At 39.9% G+C, this 18,405-nt stretch overlaps 1 protein-coding gene across 1 annotated transcript; it reads left to right on the top strand.

Moving 5' to 3' along the window:
* Nucleotides 1-7,612: 7,612 nt before the first annotated feature.
* Nucleotides 7,613-17,118, top strand: LOC124997124 (alpha-synuclein-like). Its single transcript, XM_047570717.1, has 6 exons — nt 7,613-7,861; nt 8,326-8,484; nt 8,640-8,669; nt 10,012-10,154; nt 14,857-14,928; nt 16,383-17,118. Exons 2-6 carry the CDS (start codon nt 8,364-8,366, stop codon nt 16,398-16,400), a joined length of 384 nt encoding a protein of 127 aa, XP_047426673.1. The 5' UTR covers nt 7,613-7,861; nt 8,326-8,363; the 3' UTR covers nt 16,401-17,118.
* Nucleotides 17,119-18,405: the final 1,287 nt, after the last annotated feature.

Below are 18,405 nucleotides of genomic sequence, written 5' to 3'. Positions count from 1 at the left end.
CAACCCCTTGTGCACACGCACACACATAAGTAAAGAACATTGGTTGAAAAGATGGACAGATATACCAATTACTGTGTGACCAGTGGAGACAGCAGGACATAGCTGCACAGTCATACTGAAGTTCTTATGTGTCTTTGTTCACTTTATGCCGTGCATCACCAGACTGTGTCTTCCTCCTCACTAACACAGTGCAAAGTTCACAAATGGAAGAAAAACCTGAATCAATACTGCAACGTGTATTCTAAATGAATTAATAATATCTTGGCTTTCTTTGCAGCAGAAACTGATTTTGAGATAAAAAAATTCAACAGTTCGTGTTATCTTCCTCGTCAATCATTCATTAAGGACGGTCATTTAGAGACGAATCAAATTGAGAGAAACAGCATCTGTTTTAAAACGGCCTGCTCATCTTGACTAAAACTAGCGCCACGTTCTTATTGATTTCTCAGTATTGATCGCTGTCACTGATGAAAGAAGCAGAATTTTGATGATGTGCTTTGCTCCAGGTTGTCCAGTTAATATGACAGGCAATATATTTTTTTCTGTCTTTGAGCTTTAGAGCCAATTAGTGTAGTCCAGTTGTCGTCCTGGCAACGCTTCTCTTCCTGAGGTAAATATCTAAGACGTGTTTATGAAAAATGTCACAAATTAAAATAAAATGGTAAAACAATAACTCTTGTTTAAATGCTGTAACACGGTGCAGGGCATTGTACTGTATGTTCATCTCAAGAAACTGTTTCTACAAGTTGGCTCAGTATCAGGTCAGAGTCTCATTTAGGGTATTTTTATTTTTTTCATTACATTATTTATTTATTCCCAAACTTAAATCTGACATTTGTGGATAACATTTATAATTGCATTGCATTAAATATGAATGAAGACAACACTAAATCACCTAAAAGTAAAACTGTAAATACCTAAACTAGACCACTTGTTTACTAAAATTAATGGATAAATGGCTACGATCGTTAGCTATAGGCTAGGTAACAGTGATACACTGATAAAAGCTAAATAGCTCAAGGTAGTAATACATGGTTAAATATTGCTAAATGCCTAAAATCATTGACTAATGCTTAAACGGTTGTATAAACAGCTGCAACTGCCGACATCATGGATAACATAATTGAATTGAACAGTCAAACTAAACGGATACATGATTTAACAGCTAAATTGTTAAGTAAACAGTTGTGGATAAATTACTAGCTGGACGGGCTAATGGAACAATTCCTGAAATTGTTTGCCATAAAAACTGGATATCGAAGCAGAATATTTGTTTAGGAAAACGTTACGTATTCATTGTTAGCTAAAAAAGAATAAGCTACAACTTGTTTAAAAAACAGCTGAAGAGAGACAGATGGTTAGCTAGGATAAATTGCTAATAGTAAATAATAAATGAGTGAAATAAATAGAGGGCGGTACAGTGTTGTGGTGGTTAGCACTGATGTCTCACAGAAAGAAGGTTCTGGGTTAGAATCAATAGGTCGACTACTGGGGCCTTTCTGTGTGGAGTTTCCATGTTCTTCCTGTGTCTGGGTTCTCCTGCTTCCTCCTACAAAGACATGCTTGTTAGTTTTAATTGGTGAATCTAAATTGGCTGTAGGTGTGAGTGCGTTAGCCCTGTGACAGACTGGGGACATGTCCAGAGTCTGTTTTAAATAGGCGCTGTGTGATGGATTTAAATTATTCGTTGCTAAAAGTATAGAATGAGCGTCTAGAACTGTTAGCTAAAAGTATGCTAATGGCTAAAGTCTCAAAATATTGTACCATAGGCAATGGACGACGGTTTAAATAGCTACGTTGTTAAAGAAAGGCATACGTATGTACGTACGTGTATGAATGTGGAATAAATTTAAATTTATAAACACACAACAACAGCTTCAGTTCTTTTAAGAGTTTTTGTCAGACTTTAAAGATACTTAACCTCAGTATTGTCTTTGTGCATTTGTCTCAAAGATAAGAATAAGAACAGTGTCAGCAGTAACACTTTTGATATTGCCTGATCAAATCCCATGCCAAGATTTGATTAATATGAGTAAGAAAGATCAGCAGAGTGAGCCCTGTATTCCATCAATAACTATATCAACAATATAAACACTGATACACAGATATACAATAAACTCATCCGGACAAAGATGGGATTATGGGATTTCTACAACATTAGTCTGAAGAAAAGTCGATGCTACTTTATTACTATTAGTGTGAAATCCATCAGGTCTCTTTAATTGAGCCTGGGGGCTGCTGTGATGCCGTCGCTGTGAGCCTAAATCTCACCAGCACAGACAGTAATGAGCCTGACTCTGTCCCCTGTAGCTAGTGACAAATGACACAAGGCCGTAATGGCTCCGCTCTCCGGCATCTGATTGACAGCTCAGCACAGTTAATTAGAAGTTGGTCCTATACTGTATCTGGACACATAGGATTTATTGCATTCTCACATAAGTGAGCAGCATTGACAAAGGTGTTTGTGGTAACACAATTTTAAAAAACTTTGAATATCCCTCTGATAATTTCTTTCTATGGTTTAGAGATTTGTCCAACTAATTGACTTTTTTCTATCATTTGACTTGAATTTAAACGTCTACCCCAATACAACCAAAGTCAAAACATTACAAATATACTAATTTTATTGTCTCAACCTTACCTTCCTTCATGACCAGTTATTAAGAACTGTGTAAATCCGGTTCCCTCTTCATCTTCAGATGAATTGGTTTTGTTGAAACAGTGTGCTTTATAGAGAAACCCCTGTCAGTGGCTACATTTACTCGGTTAATGTTTCTTGTTTAACCCGACAGAAATCTGATAATAACATGGATGCTCTGACAAGTTATCTGCTCCGTATCTCCGTGTTCTCCTCCGAAGAGAAACTTCCTCTCAAATTATAGCTGCTGGGGTCAGTTTGAGTACAGAGGGTTGTTACAGAGAGAAAAAGAGGTTGGGTGAAAAAAAACATCAAACCTTAACACGTGACGCTGCTACATGTTTCCAAGTGGTCCTTCACGCACAGTAAAACCACAGCTTTATATTACTGTCGACAAATCCTCTCTTCAGGTTGCAACAAAGACAAAGGCCAAATTTCTCAAAATGTCTTTTTGTTTAATCATGGACTGGATTCCAAGTGAGGATCAACAAAGTGGACTTTGATTGAATCTACTTTAATGTCATATTGTGAGACAGTGTAACATAAAAATGTCAATGTGGCCGAACGGGAACTGTAAATGTCAACAATTCATAAAAGGGATTTCATAATCTAATCAAAATCAAATTGTGGCTGTGAATACCTGCTGGTCTGCAGTCCAGTCGATCTGAAGAGAGAACTGTTATACTGTAAAATCAATGTGTGTGTTTAAAATGTGTAAATTATTTATTTCCTGAAGCCATAGATAAAAAAAATAAAAAAAAGCTTCATGTCATACACTCGTCAAGTCTGATTGTGGGTGACAGATGGGGAGATGAATGAAATGGGACTAAAGATATCAAGCGTTTCCATGGTGACGAACTAAAATTCTTGACCCCTGTGACTAATTTCTAAGCATGTTCCTGAAGGGGTCTTAATGGAATTAACGCACATTCAAATTTTCACTTTGCAAAGACCTTCAGAAACACTATTCATGTTTAACCCTCAGCTGAGGATCCTCACAATGTAGACAGATAAATAGATAAAACCAACTTTTACCCATCTGGTTATAAGCAACTTCAGGTTATGCATATTGGTTGATCAAACATTACTACACAGGAAAATGAATAAATTCAAAATTAAGTATCAAATGACAAATTATGCCTCATGTTATGATTATTATTAATAGTAGTATGCTAGTAATGGCAAACGTCATTGTTGTCACTGAATGAATGAGTAGGCCATCTTGGCTCAGCAATGTTAAATGCAGAATTAAATACCACAATAAAAACCACCTCAACATGCATAATCAGATCAGTTTCATGAACAGTGTTGTGGCCTTTCTGTGCAGACTTTGAATGTCCTGCAGATTCTCCGGTTTCTTCTCACGGGATGAAAAATCTAAAAACAACATAGAAGACATTAACTACAATTTTTTATTCAAAGTGACCGCTATTCCTAATCTTTCCACTAGTGGCCGCACTTTTTTTTTTTTTTTTTTTTTTTTTTTTTAGACTGAGAGCTAAATAGCAGACGGCACCAACGTTTTACCTTTGTTAAGGAATTTCAGGTTGCTCTTAAATTGTTTGGTAAAAGGATTGTTCATGACATGTAAACATTTTCATAATGCACCTCTTTGCACTAAAACGCAGAGAAACATTAGGAGTTACTTAAAGGTTATTATTATGGTCTGGATGAGGCCCCTGAACTAAAATGATTTAGACACATCCTCTCAACAGGATAGGCGATGATAGATATAGGATGAAACTGTTATTTCAAATCAGAGTTCAAATATTAGAACCACGCGAGCAGTGATGTTACCTCTTGTGGATTTCACAATCTCAGGTCTCAGGAGAGAAGTCTAGGCTACAGAGTGATAGTGGACGACGATTCACTTGAAAAACATAGAGTCAGAAGTGTAGTAGAAGCTTAGTAGTGAAGGGAAACCGCTGAGGCCATCTGGGTTCTCTGGAAGGGGATGCTATCTTTAGCACTGAGATTCAGTATTTGATAAGACGTTGATATCAGAGGGACAGCTGTCATACTATAGTTATGATACTTAAATTCTCAAGTTCTTACAGCTCCATCCCTTAGTCCTGTGAGTTCTTGTCCAAACCTATCATATAATAGATTTTTTCATTGTCTTTGTTTCATCGTGGCTTTATATTTTTGTGGATTGTGATATGAATCAGAAAACTGAAACCTACCTGAGCCAGCCCCTTTGGAAACCCTCACCGGGCTTCAGAGGATTACTGTTTGTCACAACAGTGCAGACATAATGGCACCATAGCAAGTGCTATCAGCCCACCACTTAGCAATAACCAGGCAAATGGCTGCAAACGTTTTACTGTCAAAATGGACCGGGGAGAATGAAAAGGAACAGGGAGGGATTCGCTTCTCAGCTTTTACTGCAACTGCACTGATGATCAAATGGAATTTTGAATTAATATTATATTCTGCATAGATAGTGGGGGGTGTTCAGCTACCAGTTAATGAGCTGAAGAGTCTACGACAGGGGTCTTCAACGTATTTCAGGCCAAGGACCCCCAAACTGATGGAGAGATTAAGTAGGGACCCCTACCTACTATATGCTTTCTATATTAAACTCCTAGTGCTATTTATACATATACATTATTATTATCATTTTGCATTCAACATTAAGCTATCCCCTTTCTACAATATGTTGGATTCATGTTAATGTGTGTTTAAAGACACTTAAAAAAATATACATATGTATATAAAAAATGTTTAATCAACCAAATATTTTCGCAACCCCCCTGCAGTACCTCCATGGACCCACTAGAGGTCGTGGACTTCTTGTTGAACAATCTAGCTATAAAGGTGGGGTTGTTGCCAGAGAGAAAAATCAGGCGATCATTAAGGATTCTTCAGTAGACCATGAACATCTATAGCAAATGTGAAAGCATTAAATATTTGTTGTGACTAAAGTGGAGGAACACTTTTTGTGAAGGTGGCCACGTCCCCTCCGTAGTCACCTACGTGGCGAGAACTTGGCCAACTTTCTCACAAACTACCCAGATCCACATGTCGATTTAGACACATGCCATCTGTTCACGATGATGGATCCTCCAGCAACATCTGCAATGTGGGAGAAATGAAAAATCACCCAAACAGCTCACGGCGTGAAGGGTCCACTCTATCAACACAGTATCCCAAGAGTTCTCATTCGTTGATTCCACACTTTGTAATTTATAACAAGTCCAAATGCAGGAAGCGGTGTCATCCTTTTTTATTTTTTTTTATGTGTCTATATCTGTAACCATATCATGGAGTATTTGTATAATTCCTGTAGTACCAGGACAGAGGAGATAACACCACAAAGTATCAGGCCAAATTTAAATTGGAGCTTGTTCTCAAAAAGGTGAACTCTTTTATTGGTTAGCAGTGCGAGTGCAGCAGACATCACTGGGAGTGACGCCAAGGCTGTTAGATATCACCTTGAATTATACTTTTGTGTATTTTTGGGCCTGTTGCTTTAGTGTTTTGTATTCAAGGAAAGCACTGAATCCCTCCTGAAGTATTTAACTGCATTTTAATACCTGACTATGTAATCCTATGGTGGTTAATCTGTAACTCAACCCAGGAAGTGTCTCTCCCTCTCTCTTTTCCTGTTTTTTTTTAATTAAAATCTCAACAGGCTTCGTGTCATATTCTAAAATTCAGCAGTTTTATTGCAGGAGAATTAACGGACGGCTAACACTGACGGCCGTGTCCGTGCTCTGTTATTGTTTTACACATTTTAAGGGAAAGCACTTTGAATGTCGATAAAAATTTTCCATGCAAATACTTGCTTTGACTGTTATTTCAATAAAAGTTTAACTCGGCTGGCGCGCTGCGGTTTTCTACGCACTGCAGACGGCTCGAGCTGTGTAATAAATAATTGAAAACCAAATTAGGGAGAATCCAGTGGGGGGAGAAACAGGAAGGCCGAGAGGATGATCAGTAGGTGAACCTGATGAAGACTCTCTTGATTCACATATGGTCCTTTCAAACAACTGCACTGTTTATATATCCCACAGGTCATGGTTAATTGATATGGAAAACACTTTATTATTGGTTAGTGCATAAAATGTGGGACGAGTGTTCAGACTGTGATGTAATTGGATGGCCTGTTTGTGTAAGCTGCTGTATTCAAAAGATCGTCCTTTGTCCTTTGTGTCTCTTTTGTGTCTCAGTGAGGAGAGACGTCTTTTCACTCCACAACAAAAGGGATCTATCAGATAAATGTGCTTTGAGGAGGTTCAGATAGATCAAGACGATGTCCTCTGAGAAGATGGGTCTTAATTAAGTATCGTTCACCCATCTGCCATAACATTAAAACCACAGACAGATGGTTGTAATGGTGGTGGTGTCCACAGAGGCCCCTCACCTCAACTCATAGGACCCAAAGGTCCCCACTAGCAACATCTTGTTGCCAGACACCCCAGGACGCACACAGAAGGCCCACGTCCATTCTCTGATGAGTCACAACTGTTTTGGAGGCGCAGTGGAGACCTACACAGTATTAGGTAGGTGGTCATAATGTTATGCCTTGTCGTTGTAGGTAACACGATTGGTTCTTTAGGGCGTAATTCCCTGGCCTTTTGACTTGTTGCCTCATAATGTCACCAGAAAGCATGTGTCGAAACTGGTGTAAAATTAAAAAAGCGATTTCATTTCAGCATTTCACAACTTGTCCACCGTGATACAACAACTTGATCCCGGACCTCCTGCGTTAACATCTTACTCACATGTGGGAGCGGCGAAGAGCCCGGCGGTGTCATCCTGCGTAATTACACCGCCGCTAATTGCTAGTTTGTCCGCAGATGCGTTCAGCCGGCTGATGATTTTAAAGAGCCTCGCAGCACCTACACGCTGTGGGCGACCCACGTACAGAAAGCGCTACGTAATCTTTGCATGTGTGACAGTGTGCGCGCGCGCGTGTGTGTCTGTGTATGTGTGTTGGCGCGCGCGGAGCATCTCTCCTCTCGCATCAGCATCACGGGGTTGAGTCGCTCTTTCTCCATCACGGCGGCGTAGGAGGCGTCTGTCAAACCTGTGGAGCGTGTGTCCGTCCCTCTCTTGCCTGTGTCCGCGCGTCTTGTTTGGAAGAGCACACGTCGTCCTCAGAGTGCCGCTGAAGTTTAGGGACTAGAAACCGGTTTCTCTGCCCTCGGTGGTAATATCTGTCTGCCATCCCGGAAGACTCAGCCACAGTCTCGCCTAAAAGGAAGTTGAAGCAAACAGGTGCGTAAAATCCAGCTATTTCTCATCTTTCTGCACAATATGTGCATATACAGCGTAATGTGTCTTTTCTACCAGCGTCAATTTCAACCGTCTGTGTCACGCTGCAAGACAATGCATTCAGTTCCGTTTCTCGATTTTTTTTTTCTTTCTTTCATTTTTTATTTAACTGAATAGTAAATCCATTCATGGTTTCTCAGCCGGGCTGAAACCAATTCCTACAGGTGGGATTTTCAGCAGCCTCGGAGCAGAGCTGCGGGCATCAGACGCACAAATTATTTCAGCCGAACGAGTCTGGCTTCACAAACCTGACACACAGAGAAAGATATTGTTTAAAAAAAGAAAAGAAAAAAGATAAAAGAAAGAAAACAAAGAAGGGCGGTGGCATTCATTTTTTTTTTTTTTTTCATCTAACGAGCGCTTCCATTTCATCCCCTCTCATTGCGTCTGTTTTGCCCTCCTCGCAGCTGCGTGTGCGTGTAATTTGGGAGTCAATCCAGCAGCCATGGACGCGTTAATGAAGGGTTTCTCTAAAGCCAAGGATGGGGTCGTGGCAGCGGCGGAGAAAACCAAGCAGGGAGTGACTGGAGCAGCTGAGATGACGAAAGACGGGGTTATGTTTGTCGGTGGGTTCTGGGGATTCATTTGACTGATGATCATGTGGCTAGGACGCTTCGAGTCGTTGCTGATTCATTACTACTACTACCACTACTACCATTTAATCATTATATTTATCAATGCTATTATCACTCATTTGAGCTTCTCCTGTATTTCATTCCAGGCAACAAAACAAAGGATGGAGTGACAACAGGTAACGCATAATTACATGTCTTTTATCCGTTTCTCTTACTGGTCTCCAAAAATGCATATCATCTGTTCACACACACACACATTAGCTCTTTGACACAAAAGCCAAAAAAAAAAAAAATCTCAGTGAATTGTCGGGTGGTGGCAAGAGAGATGAAACTCTGCAGGTGAGTAAGTGTCATGTTTCAAACCGCCTAAACTCGATGCAACCTGCCAAACCCCCCGTGGGACATGCCTTTTCTGTTCCTCATACATAACAAGCAGAGAGGCAGAGGGAGGCCGCCTTCTCACAGGCATCCAGGGAAAAAGGGCTCTGTGTTTGGTTGTATCCTATGCTGGCTGCTAGTAAAGCAGGTGGGATTATAAGAGAAGCGTGTGACTTCTTGGTTCTCGTTTTCTTTTTCTTTTTTTTTTTTTAAACTCCACGATGTATCTAATAAATCTCCTATAAGGAGGAAGGCCAAGGTGATGTGCTGTGAGATGACGAGCCCTGATCAAGTGTCACATGTTACGATTCTTGTAGGGCAATTTCCACACCTTTTGGCTCGGTGCCTGTTAAAACAAAGCAATGCCAAGCATGTGAACTTCATGCGTGTAAAGGATGTGGGAAGTTCACTAAAGGATATGTTATTACTTCCTTGTTTGGGGAAGGGCTGAAATGCCCAAACCTTTTTTTTTTGACAAATTCTAAGCATGATATCAAACCACACCACAGAATCTTTTAGCACTCATGGGAACGGCACATTTATTATTATTATAATTATTTTTCTGAAATAAAAAAAAAGTAAAGAATCCACACAAAAATGCTACCTCAGGTGAAGTGATATGCAAAGTTACACAACGAGGCTTTACTCCGACAATGACAGGTGGGGTGAGAGGCCTTCAGGTTGCTCCTGTTTGCCAGGGTGATGACCCACTTATAGATAAGTCCCCAGGCAAAACTAGAACAAAAACTTCTCTCAATGCTAGTATTGGAGCTATATGTAAAGTAATATTCATATAAGGAAAGGTCAGTCGTACTCACTGTAATGATTATGAATCAGTCAGATCTCTTATGTCTTTATTAATTTATTAAAGGAGTGTAGCTGCATGAAATGTGACATGTTATATTCACGTTCTAAACCTTTCAGACTCTTTCAAAGCTCCATCGGGTCAAATCTAAGCTACACGCACCGTCATCCAATAACTGTGCACGCTCTAGAGTCAAATACAGTGGGATGTTTTGTCTTGTTTATGTCTTTTCCTACATGTTAATCCTCACAGGTATTGAGGTTCTTTAGAGAAACACCCTCCTCAAATGTCCTCCTCCCCTCTCATCCACTCCCTTCCTCCCTTCGTCCTTACAGTTGCAGGAAAAACTGTGTCTGGAGTGTCTCATGTGGGCGGAGCGATGGTTACCGGGGTTACGGCTGTGGCCCACAAAACAGTGGGTGGTGCAGGCAGCATTGCAGCTGCCACCGGATTGGTGAAGAAGGATCCAGCCAAACCAGTAAGAAAGATACTTTTTGAAGAAATACTTTGTAAAGAAATCATAGTTGACTTGGTCAACTGTCCAGCAGGGAATCAGTCCCTGCTTCACCAGGAATAAACAGTATCCCACTTGTTGTGTTCAAGTGCAACTCTTTGACCTTCATTGCCAGCAGTTCTTTGATGTTAGCTAATTGTTTCTGTACCTAAAGCATAGGTCTTCAACAGGGGGTCCGCGACCCCTAGACTGTCCGCGGAGGTACTGCTAGGGGGTCGCAAAATCTTTGGTTGATTAGACATTTTTTATATATATATTTTTTTTATTTATTATATTTAAATTATAATAATTTTTAGATTAGATTATTTATATATATGTATTTTATTTTTTTTAATTTACCCCCACAAAAATAAATTTCCTTTAATATGCATTAATATGAATCCAACATTTTTATAAATGGAGGCAGAAGACAGTATCTTTCAGTCAACGATAAAAGAGCTGTCTCAACAGCTTCACACAGAGCGCTATACTGCCCGAGACCTGTCAATCTAAGCCTCCTGCACGGAGTTAGGCCCCGCCCCTGTCACTGCTGAACCAATCATGAAACCACACTCTGACTTTGTCAGAAGTCAGAAGTTGTGTGCTTCTCGTCAGGGGCAGACATCTAAATGTGTGTCCAAGAGGAAACTTTGCTAATGTTGTTGCGGCTAGCTAGCCTCTGAGTTCAATACAAACTCAACACACAATGTAGAGATTGAAGAGCCCACTCACATTAAAAAGAATGGACATAAACGAAACATATAGCCTTCTACATGCTCAGCAGCCACATACACAACATTTCTTATGAGGCCTGAACATCGGAGAAGGGACGAGTGCAGGAGTGACTCGAGGATTAATTCAAAAAGAGACTGAACGACAGTTTAGCTTTAGATTTCCACTAAAACTTAAGAAGTTTCTGGAGGTCTGGAGATGAGATAATCGTCCATTAAACATTCCATTTGAAATATTAAATAAATAAGCTCAATAGCAGAGCATCATTCTGATTATATCCTTAAAGAAACAGTGAGAAGAGTTCAAATTTCTGCTTAATGGCTTCACATTATCACATTATCGACGCTTGCACTTCTCCAGTCGTATCACTGCGAACACAAATGGACGCGATTAAAAAGCCACCTTTCAAGAACGGAAGCCTGCAGCACATCCCTCCATTTCATGTCGCGGCTGCGAGCTGCGACTCTTCACCACGTCAAAATGGCCTCCCGACCTTGAGTGATTTATCATCGCTTCTCATATCTGCGCCGCGTCTTTCTCCTCTGAAATGAAAACTGTTACATGTTGTTAGGTTCCCCGTATTGTTCATCAGTCAGTCTGGCCTTCGTTTGTCAGGGTGGACGAGGAGCAGGCGACGGCAGCTTACCGTGGCAAACAATCTACTGCCGAGACACAAGTCATATGTGAAAGATGATCCTCCTATCGCCGTTTCAATGGGTTCTTTTATTCCCCGATTTGTCGTATTTTGTCAGTCTATACAATTAGGTATGTATACAATCCGGTTAAGTCATGAGTTGGCCTATTTATCTCAGAACATATCATTATAGTCACAGATCAAAGGAGGGTATAAAATATAATTTATGGACACTGGCAGAAATTAGACTATTTACAATAAATATCTTCCGATATAATTTTTAAAGGAGGCCTGTGGTGTTTTTGACCACTAGTGGTGCTAATGAGCACGTACTATCAGAAATCAGAATTACTTTATTGATCTCAGGGGAAAATTACTTTTCGTTACAGCAGCTCCTACTCAAAGTGTAGCAGTGTTAAGAACAAAGAGCAATGTAGGCAATAAGAAGAAGTTAGAGTAAGTAGACAAAGTAAGAATACACGCACCAATGTAAAAAAAAAAATATAAGAAATAATAAGTGAACCTGTGTTCTGAGTTGTTGCTCTATAACAACACTGAATAAGGGATATTGCACAGTGGGAAATTATTGCACAGAAATTATTGCACATAGTGAGTCCAGAGTCCAATAACATATAAGGATATATATTCAAGTATATGATAATAAAGTGAACATGAGTTATTGCACATTATCAGTATAAATGTGGTTATAAATGTGGGTTATTGCACATGGTGAGTCCAGAGTCCAATACTATATAAGGAAATATGTACAAGTATATGAAAAAAATAAAGTGAACAGGAGTTATTGTACATTATCAGTATAAATATGGATATAAATGTGGGTTATGCACACTCAGAGTGAGTTGTACAGGTTGATGGCCACAGGCAGGAATGATTTCTTGTGCGCTCTGTGGTGCATAATAATTGTAACTGTATTACACAAAATAGAAGATATAGCAAATGTACAAAATCACATTTACTGATGCATGAATAGAAAATACTGTACATTTAATAACATTGTTAGACCTCAAGGATATATTTTTATATATTATCAAGAGATCATGATCTGTTACACACAGAGAAACGCCAGTGCTGTTCATTGTTTTTCTCTTTATTGTCAAACCGCTGCGCTGTCCCTAACTCACACCTGCACCTATCTGGATGCGGTTCTGGAGGAAGAACTACATTTTCCAGTAATTACCCTCCTCTCTCATAACACACAACACTCATAACGCCGAGCAGCAGGAAATAATAGGCCGATCAAATATTTCCCAGGGCAACACAAACACTGTTTGCTGAGATGCGCCATCTCCCGTCCCTTAATTAGTGCCGAAGCGGAGGGAATCCATAACAGCAATTTGACGACGGCGTGCACACACATGCAGGGTGTGTCCTTAACTCGGCTTTCATTGTCTGTTGATTAGTAAATAAGTGCCCCATTAAAAGATAAGAAATCTTTGAGATATTTTCCCGCCAGTGGCAACTCCTGACACTTGGACGAAATAATTGTTTCGTCTTGGCTGGCAAAAGGATCAAAAGACGGAACTTGCTACACGTTTTTTTTTTCTTTTTCTTTTTCTCAGAGATAGGCAACGGTGGTATATTCACGCCGAATGATAAAACGATGAGCCTCATTAAGAGGAATCCTGACAAGCCAAACTGGCAGGCGGAACAGACAAACAGATGGACACCAGACATGAGCGGAGTGAGCGATGGAGAGCTGGTGGAGCCATTTAAAAATATATATATCCTGGTCTTCCCTGTGGGAGAGTGACACGCAGGGAGCAGCAGATTGTCCTCATTTAACCGCCGCTCCCAGCCGGCTGAGCCATTAAACATCATTAATATTGATTTTATTTAAAAATTGATACCAGGTCGAGATAGTCCACACACACACATACACACACACACAAACAGAGGAAGGTGGGATGCTGAGTCTTGATTAATCTCCTCATCTGGTTGTTTCACCAATTCATCAGCCGCTGGTGACTCATATCAGGACACGGAGAAAGTAGAAGGAGAAGAAAATGACAATGAGACAGAGGAACGGGCGCCGGCGCGCGAGCAGACGAGGCCACGTGGCGGGGAAATGGGAAGCGGCCTCGAATCTTTTCAGTTGCACGCGATAAAAGACGCGGCTCCATTTCACTTCCCCGGGAAGCAATTTCTGCTTCACAATTGCTCTGAAACAAAACATTCTCTGTAGGCGACGCATCGCTTTGATTTCATTTTCGGGGTGGATCATGTCCTGCGCACTTTATCTCGAGCTAGATTTGTCATCTAGCCGGGAACAGAGCTTAAACTTTTGCCCAGTTACAGTACGTGTGTTAACACGAACACACGTGTCTCTGGCTCTGCTAGGTGAGCAGACGGAGGCATGGTGGGTGGTGTTAAATGCAGCAGCGGGAGGAGAGAGGTGCAGTAACCGGTTTTAAGGTTATGTCAGCTGTCTGTGACACACAAACACACACACATGTCAACACGCTCTGACCGTTCCCCGTTAAGGAAGGTCAGTTCAATGGCACGGTGTAATCAAGGCGTCCTTTCAGCAAGGCACGAGAGACGTCACCTCCTCTCTTCATTAGCGCTCGAGGCCTTTATTTAGAAGCCCATTCACTCAGAGTGACCATGAGCGCAGCCAGCGTCAACGTATCCAGGGGTTACAAGAGAGGGTTGAATTATTTATGTTCTTTACGTTCAAGTGTGTTACGGAAATTGGCGTAAGTAGCGTGGTGCCATTACGCCGTCAGCATCTGGGCATTCCCGGAAAAATAAAGTCATTTTCTACTCACAGCACAGCTGCTGTTTGGTTTAAAGGTTCAGGCACAAACAGGCGTCGCTTAGGGAATGATCGTTTAAAAAAAAAAAAAAAATCGTGGTTAAATTTAATTAGAAAACGACATTTGCTGCTGGAAGACAGCGTTCACTATCACGACGAAATGGAACGTTTTATTGACCCATCAAGCGAGCCCGACATCCTCTGTCGGTAGACAATGCATCGCAATAACAACATCAGATATCCTCTTTTACTTCGGACTAAAAATAGCACACAAAGTAAGGAAGTTTTTTTTTTTTCTCATGAGGACAGTCTCAGAGTTTTTGCCTTTCCTATGTACTCGAAGTGACAAATAAAGCAGACTGAACACAAGCCCCAAGACGTGTGTGTACCCTCGGATAAAACGATCACACTTTACGATACTATGGTTCAGGATGTGGGAGAAGGATAGTGAATTATTTTTCCTTTCCCTTTAACATTCATTATATATGATCAAGCATATATAATGAATCGGGGTGAATGTAATGTTTACCTTTGTGTTCTTTCAGGGTGAGGACGCCTCAGCAGAAGAGAACGTCGCAGAGTCACCAGTTGATGCTGACCCTGCTGAAGCTCCACAGGTGAACTCCTTTACTAACTACATATTTATCATCACAGCCCCTTGTATTTGGTAGCCAGAGTTAGCTAGTCACACCAAATGACATTTTATTGGACCAGACTTAATGTTAGAACCTCGGTGATAGTGATAGTTGCAGGATTTAAATCTAAAACAAAGCTGCAACATCTGCTTTTGTTCTCTGGCAACTAGAATATAGTGGCTATAGTGGAAGGAGTTGAGAAAACACAGGAAAATGCATTTAAATGATGCTAACGTTTCTGTTTTCTACTAATTAACTTAAGGGTAGGATATGGATCGGCGATGTGGGCCATTCTGGCCATAATAATAAAAATCATGATAAAAATAGTATAATATGTTTTTGACTCTAAGATAATACTTCAGTTATCAGTTATAGTCAAGTTTACAGGTCACAGGTTTAAGTAGAAAGTGGAGAATCTGTAGTGACAGATCAGTCTGAAGTGTGAAAGAGCCCTTTGGTTCTATCTTTACCTTATCATATGAAATTGACTGACTGGATGTGTCTGCAATTTCTTTTTTTTTTCTTTTTTTTAATGTACTGCAAGATGACAATTTTTCTGAAATAAAATGGAAGATTAAAAAAAATAAATAAATGTTATCCAGATGAAACGAAGAAACAGTGACAAATACAGTTTCATTTATTTTGACATATTTCTTTATATTTAAACTAATTTAAACTGTGATGTCAATAGATGCGCAACCAGCTACCATAATAACCATTGCTGTAGTCTGTGCGCAACATTTTTTTTCTCATTCATAAAACGCTAAAATGGAAGACATTTTCAGCTTTAGCCAGGGGATAGATCATCCAAAATCGCGACTATCCTCAGAAATAGGTGACGTCAGGTCACCCTAATTAACGGAACATTTGGCTGCTTTCTCTTGATGTATTTGTGCTGGCTCTTTTCTTACTCCAGCTTGTGGTCGTACTTCAGGCGGTGTGTTGTTAACCTTGTGCATCGGTATCCGAACCAGTTCCATATTATTGACGAGGAGCCTCATTAGCCGTTAGCAATAGCCACAAGGGAGCTACAGCTGTGAGGACGTCATCAACTCGCATTTGTCACATTTATTGCGAGATGGCAAATTCTCATCATGGGTATTGTTTTTGGCGATGTATCCTGTACAATAAGCTATCGCCCATTCCTAATATAGGATATACAGTAGCATTTGGTTCCATTATTCCATTATTAAATGTGACTTAATCAATCAGATTTTTGGTTGTATTGTCTACTGAATATGTTTAAAGATAGTCAAAGATGATTTCCTAAGGTCCAATCCTGTACAAGGCACAGGCTCACTGTACTTAGACTTAAATAAACCATATTAAAAAGGAGTGTAGTGTATTTCCCATGATAGAATAAAATGATTATCAAAGGAAGTCATCTGCATACAGGAGAGTAAACTAACTTCTCTTGTTCCTTCTCTCTCTTTCAGGAGGAGACCTGTGGATAAACTACTTGAGAGCTTCTCAATCAAATATCAACGACCGAAACATTCCATGTCGCTCTGCCAAGTCCCGTCGTGCCTCGTTCTCGTCCTTTCATGGAGTCTGTGCTCGACATCCGTGTGTGTGTGCGTGTTTTTTCCCGTTCGTGCTCTCGTGTGTTTGTGCATCCGTGCTCAGTGTAAACGTTGTGGAGTTCGAGAGATGTTGTGCGAGCGTGCTTGTGTCCCTTGTGTGTGCCTTTTGCACATCATTCCCTAAAAAGGACCTCAGGTGTGTGTGCGTGTGTCGTCCGTGACCAGCTGTCGTTCGCAGTGATTCCCTCCCACTGAGAAGGCCACCTGATCACCGTGTGCGTCTATGTGTTTTCTGTCCGTGGCTAAATCAATAACCCAAACATGGAAATACACCACGATCCACAAACACCTAAGTGTCTCGATATAAATGAACAATTTACATGGATCTGTTTGAAATGGAAGCATAACGATATTCTCTATTTTTGTCTGTAGCCTATATTGTCACTGTTTGTTGCGGTGGACTCCAAAGTGCTCAGCTATTCGTGCGTTCATAGTGTATTTTTTAAGTTATCACTGCTGTGACGGAAATATGTATAAATATCATATTGAAACTTTTGAAAACCAAGAGCATGTAAACTACTGTTCAGCTGCTGTGTCATGCATTTATTGGGATTTAAATGTTGAATAAAATATGTAAAATTGGGGTCAATCATGTTTTTAGAGTCAGTTTGAAGGCGTTTACCTATGTCGTAACTTATAAAGACTATACAAATTGTACTTATTGTTATTTATCTTTAACACTGATTGGAGAACATACAGAGAGCTCTTTTTTAGTCAAGTAAAACAATATCAGCTGCTTTTACTTCATGTTGTTGCTTGGAGGCAAACAAAACTCTTAACTCATGTATTAATTTAATTTTTACATTTCATGTGTAATATTGCATGCCTCCATATTAGGAGCTTGTTTAAATAAAATTAAACTATTTACATATTTACAGCTTCACAAAATAGAATTGTAACAAACCAGTAGGGGGAGTAAAGAGCAGATGTATAGCTCCCCCTAGTGGTTGGGAACACCTGCAGTTTTCTGCGACATTGCGTGTTGTGATGCAATGTTTTCATACAGTGCGTCCTCCAACCACTGGTCGTAAGGCAGAACAAAATTATGGATTTAAATAAATGAGGTATAGAAGGAACACATAATCAACAACAATAAGAAATAATGAAAAATAAATAAAGTTATTAAGTAAAATAAAATGGAAACATATACATTATTCCTCTTTAAACCATGTTTCATATAATTTATGACATCAGCATCAGTTTTTCTAACAAAGAGGAACATTGCTTTCCTTTTAATGCTATCCTGATGCCCTCTAACGTTAAGAGAAATATTTTTCAAGGAGTTGAACCTAAAACAAGTCATTTAAAATAATAAGGGACCGAAGAATTAAAAAAAGAGAAGAGCACAGTGTGTGGACGGATTCCTCAGAAATATGTGGAATCACTTGAGGTCTTGAGTACCACTACCGAAATATAATCTAAAATTGCAGCTCTGTTAGACTAAGTGAATGTGAAACTCATTTTATAACTAATCAGATAACGATCAATTTATTTCTGTATTTTCCCTTTGCGACAGAGGCTAATGAACATTTTCCTCATTAGAACCAGCCTGTCCTTTTGTTAATTTGACCTCCTGTGAGCAGTTTATTATTAATTCATTTCAAATAAGTTCCCACTTTGCACACACAGCAAACACATTACTCTTTTTAGAATTGGTCAGAGAACATGTACACGTAACGGGGAAAAATATACCCAGAAAAAAAAAAACAAAACATGCAAATCACTGGACTTTACAACCAGCTTCTTCAGTACTCTTCATACATAACGTTCCACTTTGTGTTCAATTAAAAGAGATAAGTAGTTGTAAGTTAACAGTGTGATGCCTGAGCTCAGCTGGGTGTCAGGTCATCTTCATTATTATCTCATGAGCGATAAT

This window comes from Mugil cephalus, chromosome 19, assembly GCF_022458985.1.
Source record: "Mugil cephalus isolate CIBA_MC_2020 chromosome 19, CIBA_Mcephalus_1.1, whole genome shotgun sequence".
NCBI lineage: Eukaryota > Metazoa > Chordata > Actinopteri > Mugiliformes > Mugilidae > Mugil > Mugil cephalus.
This window is presented reverse-complemented; position numbering and strand designations above follow the sequence as displayed.

Coding starts and splice junctions, on each gene's coding strand:
- LOC124997124 (XM_047570717.1), top strand. CDS start 8,364: ATGGACGCGTTAATGAAGGGTTTCTCTAAAGCCAAGGATGGGGTCGTG. Junction 8,670..10,011: donor AAAGGATGGAGTGACAACAG/GTAACGCATAAT, acceptor TCGTCCTTACAG/TTGCAGGAAAAACTGTGTCT. Junction 10,155..14,856: donor AGAAGGATCCAGCCAAACCA/GTAAGAAAGATA, acceptor GTGTTCTTTCAG/GGTGAGGACGCCTCAGCAGA.